Below are 24461 nucleotides of genomic sequence, written 5' to 3'. Positions count from 1 at the left end.
TTAATAATTACAGCGTGTTTATTTCTGCAGCTGCTTAAATGAGAGGCATGCAGGCCCGTAGTGCCCACTACTTCACATGAGTTATGGCGGCCTGTGTGTGTGTACAGTAGGCCAACCTGTATGTTTAGTCTGCTGCAAACTAATGTTCCTGAAAACACAACGCTTTCTCAACAATGCGAGCACCATCATAACTCAGCACAATACTCCTGGACTGGCTCATGTTAAACACACAGCACAGCTTCTCTTCCTCACTCTTCAAAATGTTGTAAAAACTGTGTCAAAGGAGGATGAAGCAGCGTGACATGAAATAAACATAGGAGCCACTGGAAATGGGAAGCTCAGCCACCGCTGCTAACTTAACTTGATATTTTACTTTACTTGATAATGGTAGGAAATAATAAATAAGAAAAATGTAGTTACAAAGTCAATAATAATCCATGAGCCACTTCTTTAAAGAAACAATATATGCTCAAAATTAATATTGTTGCGTGGCACATAATCCAAAAACCTGCAATTTATCAGTCTAGTTTTAACATGAAATATTACTGTAAAAAAAAAAGATAGATAAATAGTCTGTTTGGCCAATCATTGGCTACAAACTAGTTGTGATGTCACAGAAACTTGTCTCCTCCAGCAAAGAGATTATGATAATGACAATTGCCACTTAGTGCCAAACTCTGCACAGTGAAGCTCAAACACTCATGTGAAGGACCAATAGGCAAAACACATTTCTGGGTGGAAGGGTCTTTGACAATAGTCAGTGGACCATAGTCTATTGTTTAGAGGCAGAGACAGTAGAGGAACATTGGGAAGTGCACATCAACTACAGCAACATGGCTGCGATCATAGTTGTTGTGTTCATGTTATTGTTTTGTGTTTTTTAAAACAAGTGACCATTTCAGTGATGTATTCTCCATCCACAACACAGTCTTCTTTTCTGATGAGAGTAGCTACATTGTTACATTGTTGTTTAGATCCTGTGCAGTGGTGCTGTAAAATTAGCAATCTACTAGAGAAATAAATACTAAGCAAGACAAATGCAAAAAAAACTATTTTCATTTTAGTTAGTGAGAGAATAAATAAGACAAAGAAGCTAAAGAGTCTTCTCTGGATGCTTTAACGGTCTGTAGCAGTTATCTCTGTGAGTTTTTTACCAATGAGTTTTAAGGTCACCTGAAACGTGCCAGCCCGTCCCACTGTGCCCCGGCTCACGGGCTTCGGTCTGTTGTATCGGCCACCAGGCCTTTTCCAGGAAGTCTGCGGTCTGCTCGCCTGTGGAGAAATGAAGGGTCGCCGCAGGAGACGTTTCCCTCCATAAAAACACCATGTGAGCAAACGCTGAGAGGGCCAAGCCCCATTAATGGCGCTGCGACTGCCAGGGCCCATATTCATGTTAACAAGTGACCGAGGCCAGTGGTGACTGAAGTCTTATTTTCTTCAAACAAATAGAAAACGCCAGTCAGATGAGATCATTTCACTGAACTCCAACGCAAACCTTTGTGCAAAGTTTTTGGAATTCCGCTAGTTTAAGGAAAATTTTAATGACGGACACTAAATTGCACAAACTGCAAGTTAAGGTGTTTTTTTTTACGACTCCTGTGCTGTGCAGAGCTGATGGTGGAGTCTGCCTGATCGCTGCTGTTTGGTGATGACGGTGATGAATTACACCAAACCGTATTGATCTGAAATAGGTAATTTCAAGAAGAAGATGAACACTGCGGTGATTTACGACCGTGTTTGACTTTTCTACAAGGTGTTGACAAAACCAGCTGTCAGCGTAGAGGGTCATGAGTCATCTCAGATAAACAGAGGAGCGTGTGAGCTGTTAACAGGCCACACCAATAGGATATTATATCAGCAAAAAATAAAATAAATAACAGCCAAAAATAATGCGTTGATCCTGCAGTACGTGCAGGATCAACACATCAGCTTGAAATAGTAAACTGACATTTGAAAGATGTCAGAAACTTCAAGTTTCTCAAACTTTAGAGTCTGCAAAGGAGAAGTCGTCATCCTGGCTGAAAGTGTTTGGTGCTTCTAAGAACAATCGTGGCCCCCAAATCCTTCGCTGTACGCCCAAAGACTGGCTCCGCCCGTGTTCACACTGAACAGAAAGGTTCAGGTTTCATATTTTGGAGCAGTCTTGCGCTGGGAATCCAAACAGTCCTGCCTGTATATTTCTAAATCATGCTGATGATGAATGGATGGAGGGCATGAATAGGAGCAGTGTTAGAGGTGCACGTTCATGTCCTTCACCACTCTTCAGCCTGAGGAGGAGGAGGAGGAGGAGGAGGAGGAGGAGGAGGGTGGGGGGGCAGTGGCTGTTGGTTGTCAGACAACGTGCAGTAACATGTTGTACCATGCGCCTCCTTCACCTCCCTGCAGATCTACACTTCATCCTCCAGAACTAGTGCTTGTTTAGTTTATGTCTCCACAGCGTGCCTTCCCAGAAGAGGCCAACCCAGCTGCCTCCACTCTTTTTTTTAAATTCCATTTTGTGCAGATTTTTTTTCTTTCTTTCTTTCTGATTGAAGCCTCCCCAGAGATCAGCGCTCCACACCGGCGGTGAGCAGTCAGCCGTCAGCCTTTCCAACAGGTCTCCCCAGCTGGGGGGAAAACGAGCCTGCTGCTCCTCCTCCTCCACCAGGTCTGGTGTCCAGCTGTTCTGACACCCAGAGGATGGAAAGCTCCTCTCCTCTCAGACAGCTGCAACAGGGGCTCAGCCAGTCGCTCCTCTTGTCCTAGCAAACATTTACAGTAGGAGCCTAGAGGTCAAATATACTTACAGTATGACCTTTGTAACTGGTTAAAGTCCTGAACAAAGAGACTATAACAGGGATAAATCTGTTAACTCTAATAACTCTGTAAACTTCTTATTGTGGACAAGTCTCTACTATCAAATATTGTCTGTATCTAAATCTGATTTAATTTTGTTTTTAAAAATCTATAAAAACAAAACATGAATGAGCCACACTGTTGCACTTCACAGCAACATGCTCCCAGCAATACAAGAGCTTCAAATGTATATTAATCCTGAAAATAGGGGAGGTGTTTAGCTCAGTTGGTAGAGCACCCGCCCCATGTGTTGGAGCTATAGTCCTCACTGCAGAGCGGCTCTATCCTGTGTGTCATTCCTCCCATTTCCTGTCTCTCTCTCAACTCTCCTGTCCATTAAAGGTGAAAAAGCCCCAAAAAATATACTTAAAAAAAAAAAAAATCTGAAAAATAGTCCCCATTAAATGCTCCATTTCTTCCTGCGATATTTACTAAAAAACAAAAAAGGAAATAAATATTAAATATTAAACTATATATACAACTTGTTAAATGGCAGCCCCTTATCGAGGGGGGGAAAGTAGCTATATTTTGAATTTTAAGCAGACAGCTACTAATCAAAACCCTAAGAACAACTAGGACGATGTGGGAGAAGAGTAATAGAGCAGCTCTTGCCTCCCTAAACATTTACTGCTGTAGCAGCCTTAGGAGACCTCAACCCCCAGCGTCTGAAAGGACAAGAGCGTCGCACTCAGGCTGCAGCAAGTGATTAATTCTCCAAAGCCCAAAGATATTTAGTTTATTATCATGGGTGACAAAGAAAAAATGCAAATATACTCTTTTGAGAAGCTCATACAGTACTAGTGATTTCTTTTTCATTTTTACTTTATATCTTTAATTTAAATTCTTTAATTTTTGCTATTTAATTTTCTGTCAGATTAACAATTAATTGACTAATCAGTACAGCTCTGATTGTGCTGGGTAGCTTTAAGGCCAATTCTGAATCTGTGATCCTCTTATTTTCCAGTCATACATTACAAAAAAACAATATTCTTATTATTGGGGTATTTTAAAGATAATTATCTCTAAATATCTCTAATTTTCATCTTAATCTACACTTTTTACTCTCATATTTCAGCCCCTCTGACATCACTGTTTCCTCTCAGACAGTATATGTTGGTGAAAGAGTCTTTTATCTTTAAATCCTAATGTCAGCTTACTGGAGAACACCGGAGAGAGTCCTGCTCCTGCAGATCAGCAGTCCCTGGTTTCTTACAGCTCTCGTCAAGCTCAGACCTCAGAGGTTAAAGAAGCTGATTAATCACTGATGTGTTGTGCAGGGATTAAATGCAGTTCTTGGATTTACCACTTGTCCTGCTCAGCTCCTGCTTGTGGACCCCAGCGACGACAGAGAGCATTATATAACTCTTCAGACTGTTTTGACATCAGTGGTCCTATCTGGGTTCAGACGGGCCAAGCCAACACCAGCAGAGTAAACTTTAGTCTCCGGGCAGAGTTTGTGTAAACAGGCAGCAAGAGAGCCCAGAACTTCTTGTTCTTCCTGAAGCTGTTCATCATGAAAAACAGAAACTTTGCTGGTGGCACATCACTAACTCCTCAGTGCTACTGGAGAATCTACTACATTTCATTAAAGTTGCATTCAGGCTTCAACTAAAAGTTAACTTGTTAAGTTGCTCGTTCTGTCTAACCAAATAGTCATGACAAAAGAGTTGAAACAATGAGTCGATTAATAACTTACCGTATATATTAATTAACACAATATTTATTACTTTTAATAATATTGTTTTCATTTTTTTTTTTTTTTTCATTTCCTGCAGCTCCAGCAAATCTAAAATATAGTGATCTGCAACCACTTACCCTTGCTCTGGGAGATTGCACAATAAGCCAGAAGCATCATAATTAAAGCAGAAGTAAGTGATATATTTGTGTTAATATAAGTCTTAAATAGTTATATCTTCCGACAGCAATCACTTACATAGAGTGTTTGGTCTAAAACACGGGTCTCTCAGTCCCTCTGCTCTGCTCTGAGTCGAGGAGAAAACATTTATCGTATCCTACAGTTTTTATCCAATGAGGAGAGAGAACGGCATGCAGGGCTGTGTGTGCAGCCAAGGGACGCCGTGAATGTGGCGACGTAGCGACGAGGACTGTTATGGTGCGTTCAAGGAAACTCGTTTTTTTCCGACCTGTGAAGTCGTACCAGTTCGATCTGGTACATAGACTGTACAAAAAGACGTACTGGTACGAGTTCACGGGTCGGAAGTTACGAGTGGCCGTTATAGTGACTTTCACCGGTAAAACAGGTCGGAAAAACACGAGTGGGTTGCCTGGAACGCTACAAAGTCGTAAGTTGTGACTTGAAGCTGTAATTTATGATTTCAAAAGCCTGCCTGGAACGCAGCATTAGCGAAAACGACCGGATCACTCACTTCTGCTTTAATAGAGGAAAGCTGGTTTTTTTTGTTTTTTTTAATGACTGACTGATTTTTTTTAAAAATCACTGAATTATTAGGAAATGCAGGTTCATTTGTTCATTACCTCTCAACAACACACACCAAACGGCCATAGTTGGAATAGTTTTGTTTTCAGCCACATTATTCTTTTTATTCCTACTTTTACAGTAAGGGTTAGAGGTCAGTAATCACCTTTGACCAGGTGCAATGATTACATACTGAGTCCCAGTTACCCAGGTGAAACAAATTCATCCTTGTGGACAGGTTGCCATGACGTCTTAAAGCATTGACCCCTGTGGGGGTGGCCATACTCAATATTAGTCACTGAGAAAAATTTGTAAGAGTAATATTGGACATTCTTATGCATTTTGTTTTGTTTATATATACAGTATACATACATACATACATACATACATACATACATACATACATACATACATACATACATACATACATACATACATACATACATACATACATACATACATACATACATACATACATATACGTATATTGTGTGGTTGAAAAGTTCCAGCAGATAAACTAATGAATGAATGAATGAACTGTCTCAGCTCTGGTTCAGCAGGATTTGATCTTGAGATCATGATGATTTTGACACTGATGTGGCATGTTGAGAGTTGGGGAAAGTGAACTTGTGGTGTATTAACACACTGACTGAGAAAACACAAGTAAGCACAAAAAAAAAACTGAATGTGTGTATAAAAGTCAGTTGGGATTATTATCACAGCAACTATTTACACCAAATCTCCTCTGAGTTTCTTCAGCATCTGCTGCTTCCTTGTAGGAGGTCTATCTTTTCATCGTCAGAGATAGAAAGAAATTTATGAGCTGCAGGTCGCCGGGGCCAAAATCCACAACATCCTGAGTTTGTTCAGAGTGAACCTCCATCCAGAGGAGACAGAACAGCCGGCCTCATCCAGAGCTCCATCATGGACCAACGGCACATCACTCGCTGGTCCCAGAGTCCGGCCAAAAACTCTGTGGGACCTGTCTGCGGGCCACACACTGACCAATGGGCTCTCTGGTGGGTCCGCTTGTTTGCTTCACCAGACAGCTGACCCTCCGGCCTTTCATCGACACCGTCACCATCACCGCATCCACAGACGGTGACTACATGGTCCGACTGCTCACACAAACCATCGCCCCTCTCCCCCTTCCCTTCATGTTTGCTTTTTCAGGTTACTGACAGACGTAAGTCGCTGCTGGTCTGCTGCCTGACTCCGCCTCCCTGACTCTGGCACGACTGGACACCACCATGAGGCAACCCTCTGGCCTTGTATGGAGCTCTGCACTTGTGCTCATTGGGGAATTACTGTAGGAGCGACAGTGTTTCATACATCCTAAAATGTAATCTAAGTTCAGAGTTGGAGTCATAGGTTTGTAAGCACGAGGTCACAGGTTTGATTCATAAGTTCTGTGGCAACACAGGGTGGTGCAATGAGAGCCCAGTTATCCTCCAAATCAACCACAAGCCGTTTGCATCTTCACCTTCAATGGTTTCTCGTCCCTTGCAGATAGACATGTTTAATCAATTGAGGAGTCTTAGGAAATAATAAGAATCATTTTTATGTTGTTATACCAAATAAGTAGAGTGTAAAAAGCCACTCACTGACATCAGCCTCAACCTCAACCAATGTTATCCATCTTAGACCCATTTATATTTCAGATGAATCTCTCTAATGCATGCTTGTATTGTTTGTATGGACTGGCCTATGAACAAAGCATGGTTGTATACGTCCACCAGGTTCTCAGGATGCAGAAAAGTCTTGAGTTACAGCTTTTATTAACGGCGAGAACTGTATTTGGGGAACATTATGATGTCACAGTGAAGTTAACCTTTGCCCTTTCGGTCATAAAAAAAATCATTATCCAATGATTTCATCCTGTTAGACATTTGTGTTGAGTTGTGTCACAATTAGAGAATTAATTCTTGAGTTGTGGCCAAAACCATGTCTGGTAAGTCACAGCAAAACTTGACCTTTAAAGACTTCTTCACAGTGTTACTGAGCCATCACATTCACAAGTACCTATGTAGGAGAGACCGATGGACCACCCGAATGCTTTGTTTCCACATAGCTCCATTTGAATCATTTAAAGTCCATTCATTCCAGTATTAACCTTTGTGATCGCTGACGTGTTGAGTGTGTTGAAAACTTTGAACTTTTTTAAAGCAGATTTTGGTCAGACTTTTTGATACCAGAAGTTAGCATAAAAACAAATCAGCTAATGGGCTATTTCACTCAAATCTGTCACTGGCCAATGAAATTTGACTAATGTTATGATTAAGAAATCAGTTTAAATGATGAAACACAGTTAATTTAATTGTCATTTTAGCTTGCAGGCTAACCCACCGACTGTAGGCCTACATCAAGTGGAAGTGGCATTTCTGTGTCTAGCCACCTGTAAATAAATACATCCCCTTGCATTGAACACTAGAGGGCGTATTACATAAATGATCTACAGTAGAATCACAGGCACAAGGCAGAGATGTGTGGAAATAAGACAGTAGACTTCATACCTCTGGCCATAGTTATGGAGGTATGAAGTCTGAATAAGAGTCTGCACAGAGCACCGAACATCCAGGACTTCCACCAGACCAGGACATTCATCTAGAAGCTCACTGACAGCTTATGTAGCAGAACAGCTGCTAATGGGCGACACAGAGCTTTCCTGTCAGAAACATGAGAAAATGATGGAGAGCTCTTTAATGGTCTTTGGTAGATCAATGGCTCCTCTCACCTGTTTAGTGTGCCAGGTGTGGAAACAGAGGAATGAGGACGATGTGCACTTCTTCACAGAAAAAAAAAGTGAGCGTATACGAGTATCACACATGGTACAGTCAGTGGCTGTGTGGAGATTTTTCCACAGCCAGGCAGATCCCACCACGGCGGGTTTCACAGGGACGTTACGGGAAGTGGAGGCTGCAGCAGTCCTCTGGTCTCGTTTTAACTGGAGGAGAGCGTGGAAAAGGAGGGAGGGTTTTTTCAGTCTGACTAAACATTCCCTCCTATGGGGACGACATGGGGTTACAGCATCTCCAGGAATGTGATCCTGTAATAGAAAGTTCATCTCAGCCTCTATATTTAGGATGTGAGGATGTGGATCTGCTCAGCTCTCCATCAGTCAAACAGCTGATGCTCTTTGTTACATCTTCCCTGCATCACATCACGCTGAGTGGTGATGATGATGAGGATGTTCATTATGGATTTTGCTGATAGGGTCAAAGTGTGTGTACTCTTCCTCACGATCTCATTCCTGGGCGACCATGAAGAGGAGAGATTTCAGAAAGACGGTGGAGCTGTTAAACTGCTCTCCATGACCAAGTATCTGGGAATGTGGAGGGGAGGACTTGATTAGACTAAATGTCTGGCCAAAATGTACATGTGCCCGGGTCTCTGATGGGAATCAACTAGCAGCAAATCATCTCTGACGACCACTTACTTCACAGCAAAGACGTTTTTTCCACCAGTCTTACGCATTAAGAATCATAGGAGAGGCATTCCAACACATTTCATGCAGGGAGCAACTGCCTGTGTTATCATTCGCTGATCGCCTCTCAAACCACTTTTTCCACATGAAGCTTCATTTACCAAATATAATCATACTTAAGTTGAGGAAACCGGTCACTTGAAGACAATAAACTTGATCTCGGGTTAAAGGCGAAAAACCACATTAAAATAAAATAAATTATTCTGCAGTCTCGAGTCTATTTACAAGGAGGATGTTTGGATAGAAGTTTTAATGATGGTGAGTTTTTCAAGTATAATACTCAAACACTTCAGATTAGACTCCTGTTGTGATTCTTTTCTCTTATAAAAGGAGAAAGGGATAACAAGGCTGCACAGCTTCAGCTGCAGAGAAACAAAAGGAGCTACACACTATAGTTCAGAGAATAACTCATTAAACAGAGTCAGTTTAATGAAGTTGTTATTGTTATTTAGCTAGAGCAGTGACTGAAAAATCTGGTGCTGAAATGAGAAACTTTGGCACTGATAGAGTTGTAATCGAATAGAAAAAAAATGCATTGGCACCAAATTAAAAGTTGCATTGAAAAAACAATCTTTTTGTCATTATTGGTTTTGACTAATTTTCCATTTTAATTGTTTTCCAGTGATATTCTTCTGATATTTTTTCTGATATAACTACTAAATAAGTATTCAATAAGACTGTTAAGTGCATGGTGAAATATTTGTTACATAAGATTTTAGGCTGAAAGCCACGTTTTTATGGCCTGATTTTTATAAAGTATTTCAATGGCAATGTGCCCTTTTTCTTTTGATAAATTGCTGATACAGTCATTATGTAGTTTTAACTGCGCTGGTTTTAAAATTTGAAATTTAAATCTTATTTTTGTTGTGTTTAAAGCAATCTCAACCACTTTGGATGGTGCTTGTCATGGGAATGAGTAGATATAAAAACAGTATAACATGTAGATTTGATCACTGAGCCGTCTACATGGTCCACCATTAACACCATATCTAATCTGAAGAATTTACCGGGCGTCTCAAAGCATGGCCAGTGCCTAAGGAAATGATTTTTCAGTAGATATCTCTTTGGAAAATGCATGTTGTGTTTATAAAAGTCCATAAACATACGATAAAAACTGCATTCTTAGAAGCAGAAAATTAAACTAATGTTTATGTCAGTAGACAGAAAGTCTCACTGTCACTGAATTATTCTGAACAAGAAGTAAACAAGGAAAGACAAAATTAATGTTCAAACAGAGGAACCGACTTCAAACAAAGAAACCGACCCACTGGAATGGATTTTATACTTAAAAAAAAAAAACTTCTTACAGCAATTGATTTCCTGACTTTTGACCTTCCAGACTCCCACAGAGTTATTCTTCTGAAGGCAACCCCCCACTCCCTACCAGCAGCTCCCTGTGTTGTTTAGTATACATACAGTAGAGTCATCTTACTGTACGAGACAGACTGCTGGGCGGACGGCAGCAGCTGCTGCTGAGTGCAGAAAACGTAAACCAGTGTAAATGAATGGGATTAGAGAGATTCCCCCAAAGCATTCCTGCTGAAATATCCACTCAAATAAACACATACTCTCCAGTCTCTCCAATATATATCATTTTTATTTTACGGACAGAAAATTATACAATTTGAGAATGTAAAACATTCCTCGTCTGGCAAATGAGGAGCCAGAGCAGGAAAGAAACGTGTAAAAGAGGAAGTAAAGTGTGGGGTGGGCTGGAGTGGGGTGGATAGATGGATGCACAGAGGGAGAAACGCTGGACCAACATGCTGAGATCTCACTTCTTCTGATGCCTGAGGAGAGAGAGAAAAAACACATGCTGATTAGAGATGATTTACTTAGTAAAATAAAAACCATAAAAATGTTTAAATATCAAGCAAACATCGAAAATTCGGGATAATCGAGTTAAATGTTCCATCCAGACCTCTCTTGTTAAAATCATTTCCACTTGGGATCAAAGAGACGTATCCCACTCACTTTTCTAAATCCCATTTGATCAACAAACTAAAGCAGCACTAACATGTGTCCTCTCACAGTCCAACCACCAAATTTCAGATGGAAGAAACTTTGAGTTAATTGTTATGTTGAAATGCTCATCTGAGCTGCCTTCGGTTATAACTGTGTGGTCACAGCATTTAAACTTTGTGACACAGACACTTCATGGGGCTAAAAAAACTCTCCCTATTCCAGGTAAAACATTTTATATTTAATCATTTAACATAATACAATTACTCCTACAAAGATGCAAGACCTGATTAGTCAAAAATAACATTGTAGAAGACAAAAGCATAAAAAACATTTATATAATATTTATCTGTAATAATATTTATGAGTAAGTGTTTACTGAGCTAGTCAATTATAGATTTATTTGGCTTTATGTACACTGTAATTCAAGTGATATAAACTTCTGTTAATGAAGAAAATAATATTTATTGAATCTACAGAGTTGACAGGACTGTTGAATGATGCAACAGCTGAAAACATCTGTTTGAGACTGGACTGTGATGACTGCAGGGACGGACGGGCAGGAAAACCTTTGTTCAAGGGCAGCGTGACTGGAGATGCACGGCTTCAAACCTGCGACCTTGCAATAATGACTCGGTCACTCCGACCACTTGGCCCGCTGTGCTGCCCGAACCCATAAGTCAGCCTGACCACGATGTCTGCAGTGTTTAATCTGTCACGCAGCGCCCGGACCCCATAAAGAGATGACATAGTGCGCCGCGAGGCCCTAATTTGGTCATTGACACCTCATCGGTCTCATCACAGGCCGCGGCGAGCTCCTTCATGGGAGGCAGAATGCAGCCAACCCAACACAAACATGTTAAAGCAGCCAGGAGTCATTAAGCATCCGGCGTCGCTGCTGAGTGCAGCGGGACGGTTTGCCCTGCGAGCTGGTGGTTGGAGATGGCAGCGGCGTGTTTACATTCCTCAGTCAGTGTAGGGTGAAACTGGGTTAGGCTTGAGAACAGCAGCACAGCTCTGCATTATGTGTTATCACGTAGCACTACTTCCTAAGAAAAATAAAAACACCTCGCAGCTGTATGGGAACGACTTCAAGCCAGAGCGGTATCGTGGGATCAGTGACTCACTACACACACACACACACACACACACACTGTGGTTGGGGTTGCTTCTGAAACTGCTGTAGCCTCTGGGTTTGTTTGTTTCCGCTCTGATGTACGATGAGAAACTGATAGATCGAAACTTGGAATATACTTGATGATCTCTCTACAAGTGAATGCACCTGTTGTAACGAGCCCATACATCCCTCTTTCATTCATCATTGGTCTTTTGCTGTTCCACTTTTCGTTTCTGTCTTTAGTTAATTTTGTTTCTTTCTTACAAATACACAAATATATATTTTTGCACACTGCGCTGACTCACAACGACTGCAGAATGGGAATTGCATTCTCTCAGCTTTTGTTTCCAGCACTTTATTTACGGTATTTATTTACGGTATTGTAACAGCTATGTTTTGATGTGCAGTATTTTTTTCTTGATAACAACTGTGAACCAAGAGGTCGATGTCAGCTGTGTAATGTAATCTGTGATGATAATAATAATAAAGACAAAATGTCCAAAAAAAAAAAAATCTCAACTTGGATGGATTCAGGTTTATCCACATCAGCTGATATCTGAACCTCCGGATTTTAAAAACAACAATGTGACATTTCACTGTGCTAAAAGCTTTTAAAAATCTCCAGTTTGGATGAAATGATTTCAAACTTTTAATTTAAAAAGACACAGTGATGCAACAGGTGAGCCAGACAGATGTGAAAAACAACTGGCATGGTGAATGTTAGCCAGCACCTTGTTTTGCATTAGTTATGAATGAGTGACGAGGCTCGGGAACGATTTCTTTGAACATACCTTTGCTGTGAGAACACCTCTACTCGTCGATGTACTCGAAGGGCTCTGGGGGCTCGGGCTCCTGCTCTTCCTCTTCGATTTTGGGGCCGTGAGCCGAGACCGGCTCCACCAGCTCCTCCTCCTCCTCGCTGGTGTCTTTCATGATGATGATCCCGCCTGTCGGCAGCTGGTGACAGACAGAAAGACTCATCAGCCAATCAGAGTGGAGTAGAAAAAAAAGGTCTAAACTCTTCCAGACAGGCTCATGTATAATTTCGATATTTCTGTTTAAAGTTTCTTTGCACAGAGACAGAAGTGTTTACATCTCACTCTTCACTCTCGGTAAGTTATTTGGTGCTTATGTAACAGCTGGAGAGAAACCGGACTCGGCCTCAACAGACTGCTGTGCTGCAGTTTGGCTGAATTACAATGACTAAGCAGAAAGCAGGTGATGCAGCAAACTGAAAGGTAAAGTGCAGACATCTGTCACGATCGTAAGAATTTCCTCTTAAAAGTATTAACATTGTTTAACGCCCCGGGCCAGACTAATCTTCAAGGGGCACAGAGCCAAAATGAGCTTTGAACTACTACGACAAGAAATGTAATGATACACAATCCACTGTATAGACACAATATTTCAATTTGATAAGTGAACACGTGAGGACAAATGAAAAACAACATGTGGGAGGATTCAGTCAATCAAAACTATAGGTCATTAATATGTGAATTGTTTGGAGCTGAACGACTCCAGTCGTTAACCCCAACCCAAAACCAATGAAAAATTAAGGACAGGAAACTTCATATTAATTTAAGTTGTTCCCATAATAAAGCTTTCAATAGACCTCCTGACATTGACCAGAAAACCCCTTCACTTCCTAAATCCGTCTTTGTGAGTAAAAACAAAGCCTTAAAAGGGAGGCGGGATCACAAAACTGTAGTCAAGCGCTGGACACCGTTTTGGCAACTTGATACAATAAGTCGCACAATGCAATGCTCTGAGCAAAGCTTACTAGACACAAAATCAAACAGTACTTCCTCTTTACGGGACCGGGGTGAGTGCCGATTGGGTGACTGCGCGTCGTCCTGCCGTTTACTGCGGAAAACTGTCAACATTTACAGCAGGACCGTGGCTGTCTGGTTTATAGGCCTGAGGAAAGGGGAGTTTCTGGACTCGCAGATGCTCAACAGAGGCCAAAACCAATGATTTATTTCAAAGGGAGAACTCCTCTCAGAGATAACTTTACCAAGTTAAATGTCAACAAGTTCACATGAAGGACACTCTGGTTATTATTGTGTCCATGCAGGTGCCTCCCCTGAGTTTTTAGATATAAAAGGTGTCAAACAAAGAATAAACACATATAAATACACCTTATTTGGGATGAGGCATCAATGCCTTCTATATTAAGATCGTTTCGTTTTCTCTTCCATGGAAAAAGTTTGACAGGCCGTACCTGGTGTCACATCACCAACCAAGCATGTCAAGTCCTTTCACATCGAACCAGTTGGGTGAAAGGCCAAACGAACTCCACAACCACACGCCTCTCACTGAGCACTGGTTATGGTTGTAGATATGTATTATTTTGCTGTGAATTCAGAAGCTTACAGACCATTTAATCTATCTTGTGAGCTGTTTTACAGTAGTGCCGATTGTTTGTGAGCAGGGTTACACGCATACAAGATCTTCTGATAAAGACTTCTGTGGGATTTCCTCAGACGAGTCAGAGTGGAAACAGATGGGCGTGGTTACCGGTTTGAAGGGCTGGTATCGGCAGGTCTCTGGCATGTTGAGGACTTTGAGCTGAGCTGGCATCACTCTGGCCGGGTTCTCAAGGAGCTGGAAGTTTGGCTCTGCCTCCTTCTTCTTTTCTTTCTCCTTCTCTTCATCCTTCTTCTCCTTCTCGCCCTCCTGGACCTCCTGTGACAGAAAAACAGCATTTTCCACATGAGTGCTTCGCTTGTACTGCTCTTGTCCCTGTTGACTCTGCTGCTGTATTGACGTCTCTATTGTTTACTTACCTTTTTCTTAACATTTCTCTTTTAAAGTGCTTTATAGATTGTATTGTAAAACAGAAATTTTAATTAGATTTTTCAAGATAGAAAATTGCTGTTCATTCACTGTAATGGCCAGTATAAACCCAACTTACTTACAACTCACCACAATGAGAATCTATTTTTCTAGTGTAAATTTGACATTATTTGACAGTTTGTGGGAGTTATGAGCAATAAATTCTAGTTTCTGTTGTGATTCAGTCCTCTCCTGCTCCTGCGCCCTTGATGGCCGGTGATTTGTTGGGCCATCAGGTCAACGGTGGAAAACTATAAATAAGACAATGAAGGACAGAAAGTGCCACAGGAGCTGGTGATAAAAAGTTTTGCATTTCAAGATCAAACTACATCATCTCCTGCAGATGTGTCGAGACACTGACCCCGACTTTTCTCCTGACGGTAAATGTCGTGATTAAACCTGTGTGTTTGTCTTTTATTATCTTTACCACCAACAGCAGTGTGTTACTAGACCGCTTCCCATTTAAATGTTCTCATCTTTAGACAAGCACATGTCAGGTGTTGATTTACAATGCCTACGTGCAAATTGTTTTTTTATTCAAAATGAATGTAAAATATTTAATTTGTCATATTGTGTAAACCATATAGGAAGTCTTACTTATTCTGTCTTGATCTATTTATCCCGACCATTCTAGTGAATGTATTTTAGTGTTGGTCAATGCGTGTTAGAGCAAAAAAGAAATGTCGAGTCATCTTTTTAAAACCATCCAGAAAAGGACGACCAGTTCTGAACCATCCAACCTCAGTTCGAAGAATTCAGCTGCCTCCTCAATGAGTTAAGCCAAATAAAATCAACAGCCTGAGATGTGAGCAGCACGCTGGACATTTCCAGGCTCATCTCTCGACACTGGAGCTGAGATGTAGCGTGGCAGCGTAGATCACACACGCTGCAAACGCCCAGAGAAAATCCCAATGAAAGTTACACTGGCTCTGGACTGACAGAGTCTGTCTGAACACAAGGGTGAAAAGACTAAGACAGACTCTGTATGAGGGTGAATGTACTGTATGGTGTCGAAAACCAAAAAAAAACAAAAAACAACAACTTTATCTACATGCCAGAAGGTATCGAGTGATTTTTACAGGCATGTGGTGAGAAAATAATGTGGCACGCAACCCATAAATAAAAAAAAAATACATTTTTCTTTTTTTAGGGAAACCAATTAAATAAAATGAATGACTTAGAAATGTAAAGACGTTATTTTTTAAAACGGAATCGAAAACAATCAAGAAAATATAAATAAAATAGGGCCGTTAGTTCTGAGTGAGAAGAGGGCATTTCCACTCACCACTTCCATCTTCTCCTCCTCCTTCTCTTTCTTTTCCTTCTCCTTCTTCTTGGCCTTGGCTGTGATGGAGAGAACGGCGGTGGATACCTGCCATGCAGAGAGAGAGCGTGGAGACATTTCCACCATGTAAGACAATACCAGAGACACTCAGACCTTCTACAAACACGGCTTAAAATGTACAAAACTAGTCGACCACAAAATAAACGCTGCTTGGTCTTTCATTACTTCCTTCAGGAGCATCTATGACTGTGAAATGAAGCAGAGAAAAATAGGCCATAGATGCTAAAATAATAAACACAACGGGCAAGAAAATGAGGCGTCTGACAGTAAGGGTTTGAAATGATTCACAAATCAATACGGAACAAGATCAACTTTCCTCAACTAATAATTTCAGTACAAGGAAAGCAAAACAAGTCGATCAGTTGTGGCGCCTCAGTTCTCACCTTCTCCTTCTCTTTCTCCTTGGGAACCTCCAGCGCTGGTGGGTAGGCGAAGGTGGAGGGCTTACAGTTGGAGCGGTACTGCACCTTGGGCATCTGGACAGAAAGACAAAAAGATGGTCACAACTTTACAATGATCACTGCCAGATCCACTGTAATTTACTTTCACTCAATGTTATGACTCATAATTTGTTGGTTGCTATGTTTCTGACAAACACTTACAACATTAATTTTCCATTAACTTTCTGGTGACTTATCTAATCACCTGATTGCTAGCCTGAGGCCTGTGTGAGATTGATGGCTGCGGTTTGAAGTGACAGATCTAGACCAGGATGACGTGCCAAAATAATACTTGCATCAACTCGTAAGGCTGAAACTACGGTTAATTTTCCATTAACGGTTTATCTGGTGACTGTTAGGTGAGACCGAGAAAAGCAACAAATTCTCACGGTTGAGAGGTAAAGATTGAGAAAGGTTTTCTTGAAAACAGTAAACAATAATAATAATAATAATAATAATCTTTAAAAAAGCATTTACTGTGTGCATCCTTCAAAGCATTTCCTTCCATATTAAACATTTGCCCATTCTTAGAAAAGCATTTCAACTCATCACTGTTCATCCATGTCCTCCTATTTACCAAGACAGAGAGGGACTGTAGAAAAGCTGCTCTGGACTGCTGCTAGAGATCAACATACCCACAGGGAACTTAAACTAAGACAGATCTTTTGATATGTGCTATCTAAAACTGGCGTGTAAATAAACCACAGGGTCAATTTACCAGCTACTAAATGATCCCTGGTGACTGTTTTGTCAACTGCTGCTTCCAAAGTCAAGGACAGAGTCGACCAGACAGACTTGTTTGTTGATGTCCTCTTCTCGAACCTGAACACGACTTTACTAAACACTGAAACCAACACAGAACTGGAGTACGACCTCTTCTGCTAGCTAGCTTTGTTAACACACATTTACTCCCGACACATGCAGAATCATATTTCAGGAAAATCCCCAATGAGAAAAAACCCACTGATGTATCAGCAGTTGTGGAAAAGGGAAAGAGGACACAATTTAAACTTTGAGTGAAGAAAAAGCACAATGATCAATAACAGTTTTTTTTTTTACAATACAATATAAAACCAAAACGTTCATTCATATCTATGTACTATTGGTTGAGTTAGTGGTTGACGTCCTCTTGTACCGCTGTCTAACAGGTAATTTGCCTCAATTTTCCTCTTTACGCCAACACAGTAAGATTCAGAAGTAAATCATTTAAACGCTGAGTTACACTTTGTCTTGACATGAAAAGGAACGTGTTGTACAAGACTTGGTGCTGCTTTAGTTGTTGCGCAAGAAATCTAAGAAAAACACATCGTATCCTGTGAAAGACAGGATAGTCAGAGGTGCAAAGACCTTCAGTTATTCAGATTTTTATGTAAAATGTTAAATGAATAAATGAATATATAAATGAATGGTCATGGGGTATGTCTTCTGTCCATGTGAGCCCTCGATTTAAACTATCTCTGTGGTCCAACGGAGAAGCTAAGCAGCACCATGTGTGACTGATCAGGGGCATATCTTATCTTATTCCCTCATAACTCAGCCATTTAACTGCATTATGAAGGCTGAATAGAAGCAAAGGGTTTTCTGCTTGTATAGCATTAGTCCGGGAGCTAAGGTGCTGGTCCGCTGCCAAGTAAGAACAGTCGGTAAATGGCAAGGCTGTCCTTTGTGTGGTAGTGACAGGTAAACTCTGAGAAGGTTTGTCCTGTGTAGTTCAACAGGTGCTGAAGAGCCTTGGCAGAATGCAGCACGAGGTTTGTTCAGACCTGCAGCTCTCCCACTCCCTATTTGCGCACTAGCTCTGGTGTATTTATGCTTTATGGCTTTACACCATTTATTTTCTACAGCGCCTTGTTAAATTGGGGACGCACTATACACAAAGGTGTACATGCGTCCCTGGTGTCTGGCGCTGTTGATTCGGGTGGTAATGAAGAGATAAAGCCCAGCTAATGCCAGTTGTTTAAGACCCTAATATGTCACACTGATCCCTTGGCATGAGTGTGCGAGTGGCGGGGGGCCAGAGCAGCCCACAGTAAGGACGGCCTCGTTACGGATAGCCTGTTAGTGACAGTTTTTATCAAGACGCTAAATATTTTCTGCACCAAAGGCAACCGGCTAAAACAAACTCAGTGGCCAAATTAAGCAGATATATTTTTACCCCTCAGGTCAATTGTAGAAATGCAGTATTCTTAATTTAAATTCATATTATCATATATTAACGACTGCCATGCAGGATAATCTCCCCATGACTTTAGCTATTACTGAAGATAAAGGACAACGTATAGAATTGCCTGCTGAGCTCATCATAATCTTTCCCTGCTTAACATAGGACTGAAGATGCTGTAGATGCTTTCTAATAATGCTGGGTTTTAAAAATGCAACTTACTTTGGGGCTTTCTCTTGGCATCACATCTCGCTTTGAGTATATCCAATCAGCACGGAGTAAATCTCAAGCCCCACCTGGGAGTTTATCGGGGCCGCTTGGAAACGCCCTAATAGACGACTATCTACAGTAGTTTTTTACAGATGTTCTGTGTGACTTTTATCATGATATTTTCAAACCTTGGGAGCGATCTTGTTATCAATCAAGATCAGGTTTGATGGTTACACACTCAGATACTTTCCTTCTGCCAAATCTAATACAAGTCTTAACACTTCTGTACCTTGAGGTCTTTGTTGAGGCCGATTATAGCAGTTGGTGTAAAAGCCAATGACAGGAAGTGGGAGAGCGGGAACCAGAACCAGAACTGGGTGAAGACCAGCAGACCCACCACCGACGGCATGTGAGTGTGACCCGTCCTGGACTGCAGAGAGATGGTCACGTTGCGTCCACCTGGAAGACAGACAGAAGGAAAGTTAGAGAGGGTTTCATGATGTTGGTAGCAAATTTTCTATTAACCTTATTTTCATACAGTACACGTGATGTTGACACATTATTGCTGAAACATTTCAAGAAGCCATGTCCTTGTCTAAATGCATACCAAAGCCCAAAAAAAAGCATTCCACTGACTTGGAAAAACAATCAAATAATATTTACAATTGAATACAGTAGTTTAATATAACAATTTAATCTGTGCCAACCAGTCAGGGCATGTGGCCGCCCACCCTGAGAGCTGTTGGACGCGTCATCCTGTTAAAAAGGGAGTTTCTCCTCTTCACTGCCAGCAAATGCTTGCTCGTTGTCAGAACTATTGAATTTCTCTCTATAATATTGTTAGGCTTTGAGATAATAATGTATAGTTATGATTCAGCACTATTAATTAAACTAAACCCAATACACAAAATGATCCATGACGTTACACTAAGGTGATAAAATGAAGATATAAAAGAACACCCGGTATACAGAGGCTATAGCAGTGGTATTTCCTTTTTGACACAACAGACTTGCTGCTACATGCACCAACAACTGATCAGAGAATTAGATTTTGACAAATTGCAGGGTTTTGTATAAAATGTGAATCAGGTCAGACTAGAGCTGAAAAGAAGCAAGCATGCTCAGCAAAATCTGAGCAGGGTATATCCCCTCTAATACTGACTGTGCATGTAAATACACTGTGGTCAGTTAAGGGCAGTTTCCCCATTGGGAAAAAAAATGTACTTTTACGTTTCAATTTGGTCACTGCGAAATTATGGCTTGGGTTTTGTTTATATAGAGCCCCAGTGGAAATCCACATCTTAAAAAATCTAATGGTTAAAACAGCCTTTACTTTGAAGTGACAACCATCACTGATAACGTAATGAACTGTTTGCTACTTGGCACAAGAATTGTGCAACTAGGGATTTGGAGCTTAATGATAGTGCAGACCAGGATGGTCACCACCCTGTTAAGGTTGTCTTGTGGCTTCAACCTCTCTGATAGATTGATCCCAAGGCAGGAGTTAAATTATAAACACATACTGGCAAGCTAATTAAAATCAGGAATGCATTGTCTACAACATCCTGAATTAAATTTGAAAAATAGCCTCTATTCACTCTCACTAGATTTCAGATACACAGGAGATTAATTATTTATCTACAGCAAAAGAGGTGTGTCAGCTGTCCCGAAATAACAGATACCTTTCACAGCTGTGGAAGACGTTAAAAACTCCCTTTTGCTTGATTATTACCAAAAGATTTTCTGTTTTCTGATATCTTGCTAGAGCTACGCATTGAATTAAGAACTAAGCTAACTTTGTTTGATATTATACATTTTTATTATTGGGTGTAAACCTTGCTAAGATGAATGCAGTTTAACCCTTCTGTCCCAGAATATACTATTTACAAGTTCATTATGTCCAGCTTATAGTATGCATGCAGCTTGAATAGTGAACAGGAACTGCTCTCTCGTCAGTCCAGAAAAATAAAAAAGGCATTCTTTCCGATTATTGCAACACTGTTTCCAGGTGCAGATGTTAGATTAGGATGTGATTAATAATTTTTCCAAGGAAATAAAACATACCAAAAAATATTTTGCAATACCAAAATAGGTTTCTGTACAACCTGAACTCCTTCCTGTGGCCACCCATAATGGAGGTTAGTGCTCTACCAAATAAGAACTGTGGAGGCCAGTGGAGCCGACCAAAAAGATGATGATAAACAGGGGTCAAGGGCCTGTTGAAGCTGAACAAAAGAGTAACACACCACCCTTGGCCTTTCTGGGACGACCAGAAGGGAGGAACCGCAAAAGGGAAGACAGAGGGAGGAGGAGGAAGAGAAGATGGCCTTGATTTATCCATCATTCTGGAGAAAAGAGAACTTTTGTTTGAAGGTGAAAGGTAACCGGCGGGGAGTCACTTTTCCAGCTAAAAATGAAATCAGCTGCCATTGTCCTGCTTTGCACCCACTCTTTTCTGAGGTCACTGGGATGATTTAATGATGCTGCCTTATCTCAACATCTGAAGTGTTGAAACTATTCCAGCCAGACAAGCTGAATGTTGGCCAGAGTGAGTCATGAGGTCCGCTCGCTGGACTACAACCGGGCGCTTAAGAGTCTCTTAAAAACTTGAGAAGAGGTTGAGAGCACTTGACACACACACACTCAGTTTTTGTGAAGTCTTATTTTGGTAGACCAATTTTCATTCCAAGGAGTTGGTGAGGGGGGCACCGGGATAGCACTGATGCCTAAAACGGTGTAATGTGACTACATCAACAACTGGTTTGCTTGTTGTTTTGGTTTCAAAAGGATGAAACAAAGGGGGCATGTTTCACTAAAGGGATGAGAGAAAAACCACTAATTAAAGCTAATTAATGGACTGTATCAATTAGTGAAGGAAAGTCTATAAATGCGGGCTGGACATGCGATGGTGAGAGACAGCTGGATACAGACAGTGTGAGAAAATGAGCAAAGAGTCTGACATTTCCTTGGTAATGAGCACCAGAGATCATGAAACTGCCCTCTAATGGCTTCCGCCCATCAAATTAAATACAATTACCCCTGCACCTCAAATGCTCCTAACTCCTTACAAGAGCCAGAATACTAAAACATTCACACCACATGAGCCTGAGCATGTCTGACATTCAAAACAGGGGTGGTGTGTTTCCTGACCAAATGTATTTTAAGCTGAAAACTACACATTGAACTGTACTGAAAAAACACGGGACGGCGCTGAGAGTTTGGCGTGGAGCGCAGCAGGGAGAGCTGGGAGTCTGAAAAATGACACCGGTGGCGAGGGTTTGTCTGGACGGCCTCACACAGGGTTATCTTGGCATGTTGGCCTGAGTTTATTGTGGTTAATGTGCCTGATTTGATATATGATTGATGTCCCGTCTGTCATCAGGATGGCTAATCTGCTCAGTGCTGCAGCGGGGGCGGAGTTCTTCAAGAGGCAATTTCATAAGTGCTGAAAAACGCTGATGAGTCACGACATTGTGCACACACACACACACACAGTGGAGTGGACTTATCACTTCAAGTTGAAGTGCAAATACAAGAGTCATTTGAGAAGCTGATCAGGTGCTACAACTTCTACAAGGCTGCAACACCTGATTGTGTATTTAGACAACACTGTGTAAACAGAGCTGGTTTCTTTCTGCCTCAGCACACACGGTCTTCTGTTGGAGCAAGAAAATGGGTTTCTGCTCCTGCCTGCATTGAAGGTTTGTGTATACATGAGACTATGGGTGTGCTCACTGTGTGCAGCGCTGCATGTGGACGTGATGATGTGCAGCTCTCTGGGACCTCACCCACACCCACACATACATACACACACACACACACACACACACACACACACACACACACACACACACACACACACACACACACACACACACACACACACACACACACGCTGTATGCTTGTGTCCACAAACACCCACACAGACACACAAACACAGAGACTATCAGACAAACAGTAATCACCAGGGGGAGACCAACAGGCCATATGGGCCGAAGGCTGAGCAGAGCGCAGCTGAGCTCGGACCGCCAGGCGCTAATGCACCTTAACATGATCTGTTCCAGAGACACGGAGCACGGGTGGTCAGCCAAAGACGGTTACACTGTGTGCGCTTGAGCAAAAAGAACTCACACACACACACATGCATACATACACACAACCACAAACCCACATAACCATTTGAGCAGTTGACTTGATTTACTGTGTAATTAAGAACGTGCGTCTTTTCGGAGGTGTAGCACAGGCAGCACAGTCACAAACCAGTCTGATCTCTTGCTCAGTGACAGAGAATCCAAACGGGTAATTGTGTCTTTTTGTTGTTGCTGTTTGACAACTTACCTGCGTCGAGGATTCCCTGGGCCAAGATGGCGCCAAACTTGGCCATAACGTCATCATGCTTGTCATTGATCACCTTGGAATAAAGCTGCCTGAACTGGTTCACCTGAAATGATGCAGAGATGAAGAACATGTAAATATTTGCTAGTGTGACACTAGTGGCAGACCACAACATTATTGGAATAATGAATTTTGTATATTGGTGTCAAAGTAAAAAAAAAACATCACTAAAAACATTACAATTCTATAGTATTTTTTAATTCAGTTAACATTGAAGAATTCACTCGCAGTCTGTGCGACACTATCAAGGGCTCTCCAAGCACTGAAATGTGTTTTACATTTAAATGTGTACAGCAGAACAATTATGACAAGGCCTCATCACCGTTGATGATGTTGTAGTGTACCTCAACAGCCTGTGTGACACTTTGTGTACACACTGTGCTGGTTCGTTGTCAGTCAAATAGGCCAATTTACCCCCCTCAAACTAGAGATCTAAGACTGTTGTTTACAACGGCCAAACAGAGGTGGAAAATTCAAAGATTGAGGCTTTGAAATAAACAGTCATGGATGCTCTACGTTTGAACAAACCCTGCATACCACATTGAGCTTTAAGGAATGCTGCTGTGCAGATGAGGAGGCTTTGAAATTGTCATAAAGGTTTAAGGTTTACCAGGCACAAAGTAGGAGGCACTCTGAGGGCGAGTGTATGCAGTTATGCCTCGACTAGTCACTTGTTGTTCCTCTATGGCACAGATGTCTTTTCTAATGTCTTTACAACTCTGAAGCTTTCTGTTTTTAATCGAACCCATCTCCTGTCTTACCTCTTACTGACCAGTCTGTTTATTTTGCAGGTAACCAACCCGTCACCGAGACAGAAAACAGGGTAGTACTGATTTGTACTCTATACCTTTTTTACTGGGTCACACTGATGAGAAAATTCCTCTGTTTTTTATCTGTATACACTAGACTGTATCTTTGATCAAATCAGTCATCACTGCAGGCTGTACAACCAAATTTAATTATGACCGAGTTGTAAATCAAAATGTCAAAATCGTAACCAACAATATACAAACATTTCACACATACCTTTGGGCAAGTGACCTCAGTCTGTTGGATCATGATAAGGGCAGAGGCAATAAGGGCACCCTGCCTCACATAATTCACAGGGTCATTGGTCATGGGCTCCAGCAGATTGATGGCCTCCTGTCCAGGGGAAAACAGTAATAAATGATACAGTTAAATGGTTTACAAGATGCACAATAATTACAGGGCTATTAAATTATCCCAAATTACTAATTC

General features: G+C 41.3%; 1 protein-coding gene across 1 annotated transcript in view; it reads right to left on the bottom strand.

The window, feature by feature from the left end:
• Positions 1–10335: 10335 nt before the first annotated feature.
• psmd1 (proteasome 26S subunit, non-ATPase 1) overlaps positions 10336–24461 on the bottom strand; it is a 39728-nt gene continuing 25602 nt past the window's right edge. Inside the window, exons 18-25 of the mRNA XM_083970604.1 lie at positions 24249–24365; positions 23166–23268; positions 19116–19285; positions 16399–16491; positions 15956–16042; positions 14353–14520; positions 12627–12792; positions 10336–10546 (exon numbers count right to left, since the gene is read on the bottom strand). Coding sequence (XP_083826730.1) covers positions 12646–12792; positions 14353–14520; positions 15956–16042; positions 16399–16491; positions 19116–19285; positions 23166–23268; positions 24249–24365 — 885 coding nt within the window. The 3' untranslated portion in view covers positions 10336–10546; positions 12627–12645. The remainder of the gene's footprint in view (positions 10547–12626; positions 12793–14352; positions 14521–15955; positions 16043–16398; positions 16492–19115; positions 19286–23165; positions 23269–24248; positions 24366–24461) is intronic.

Source organism: Trachurus trachurus, assembly GCF_905171665.1.
Source record: "Trachurus trachurus genome assembly, chromosome: 4".
NCBI lineage: Eukaryota > Metazoa > Chordata > Actinopteri > Carangiformes > Carangidae > Trachurus > Trachurus trachurus.
The sequence above is the reverse complement of the archived record's forward strand: the minus strand, read 5'-3'. Positions and strand labels throughout refer to the sequence as shown.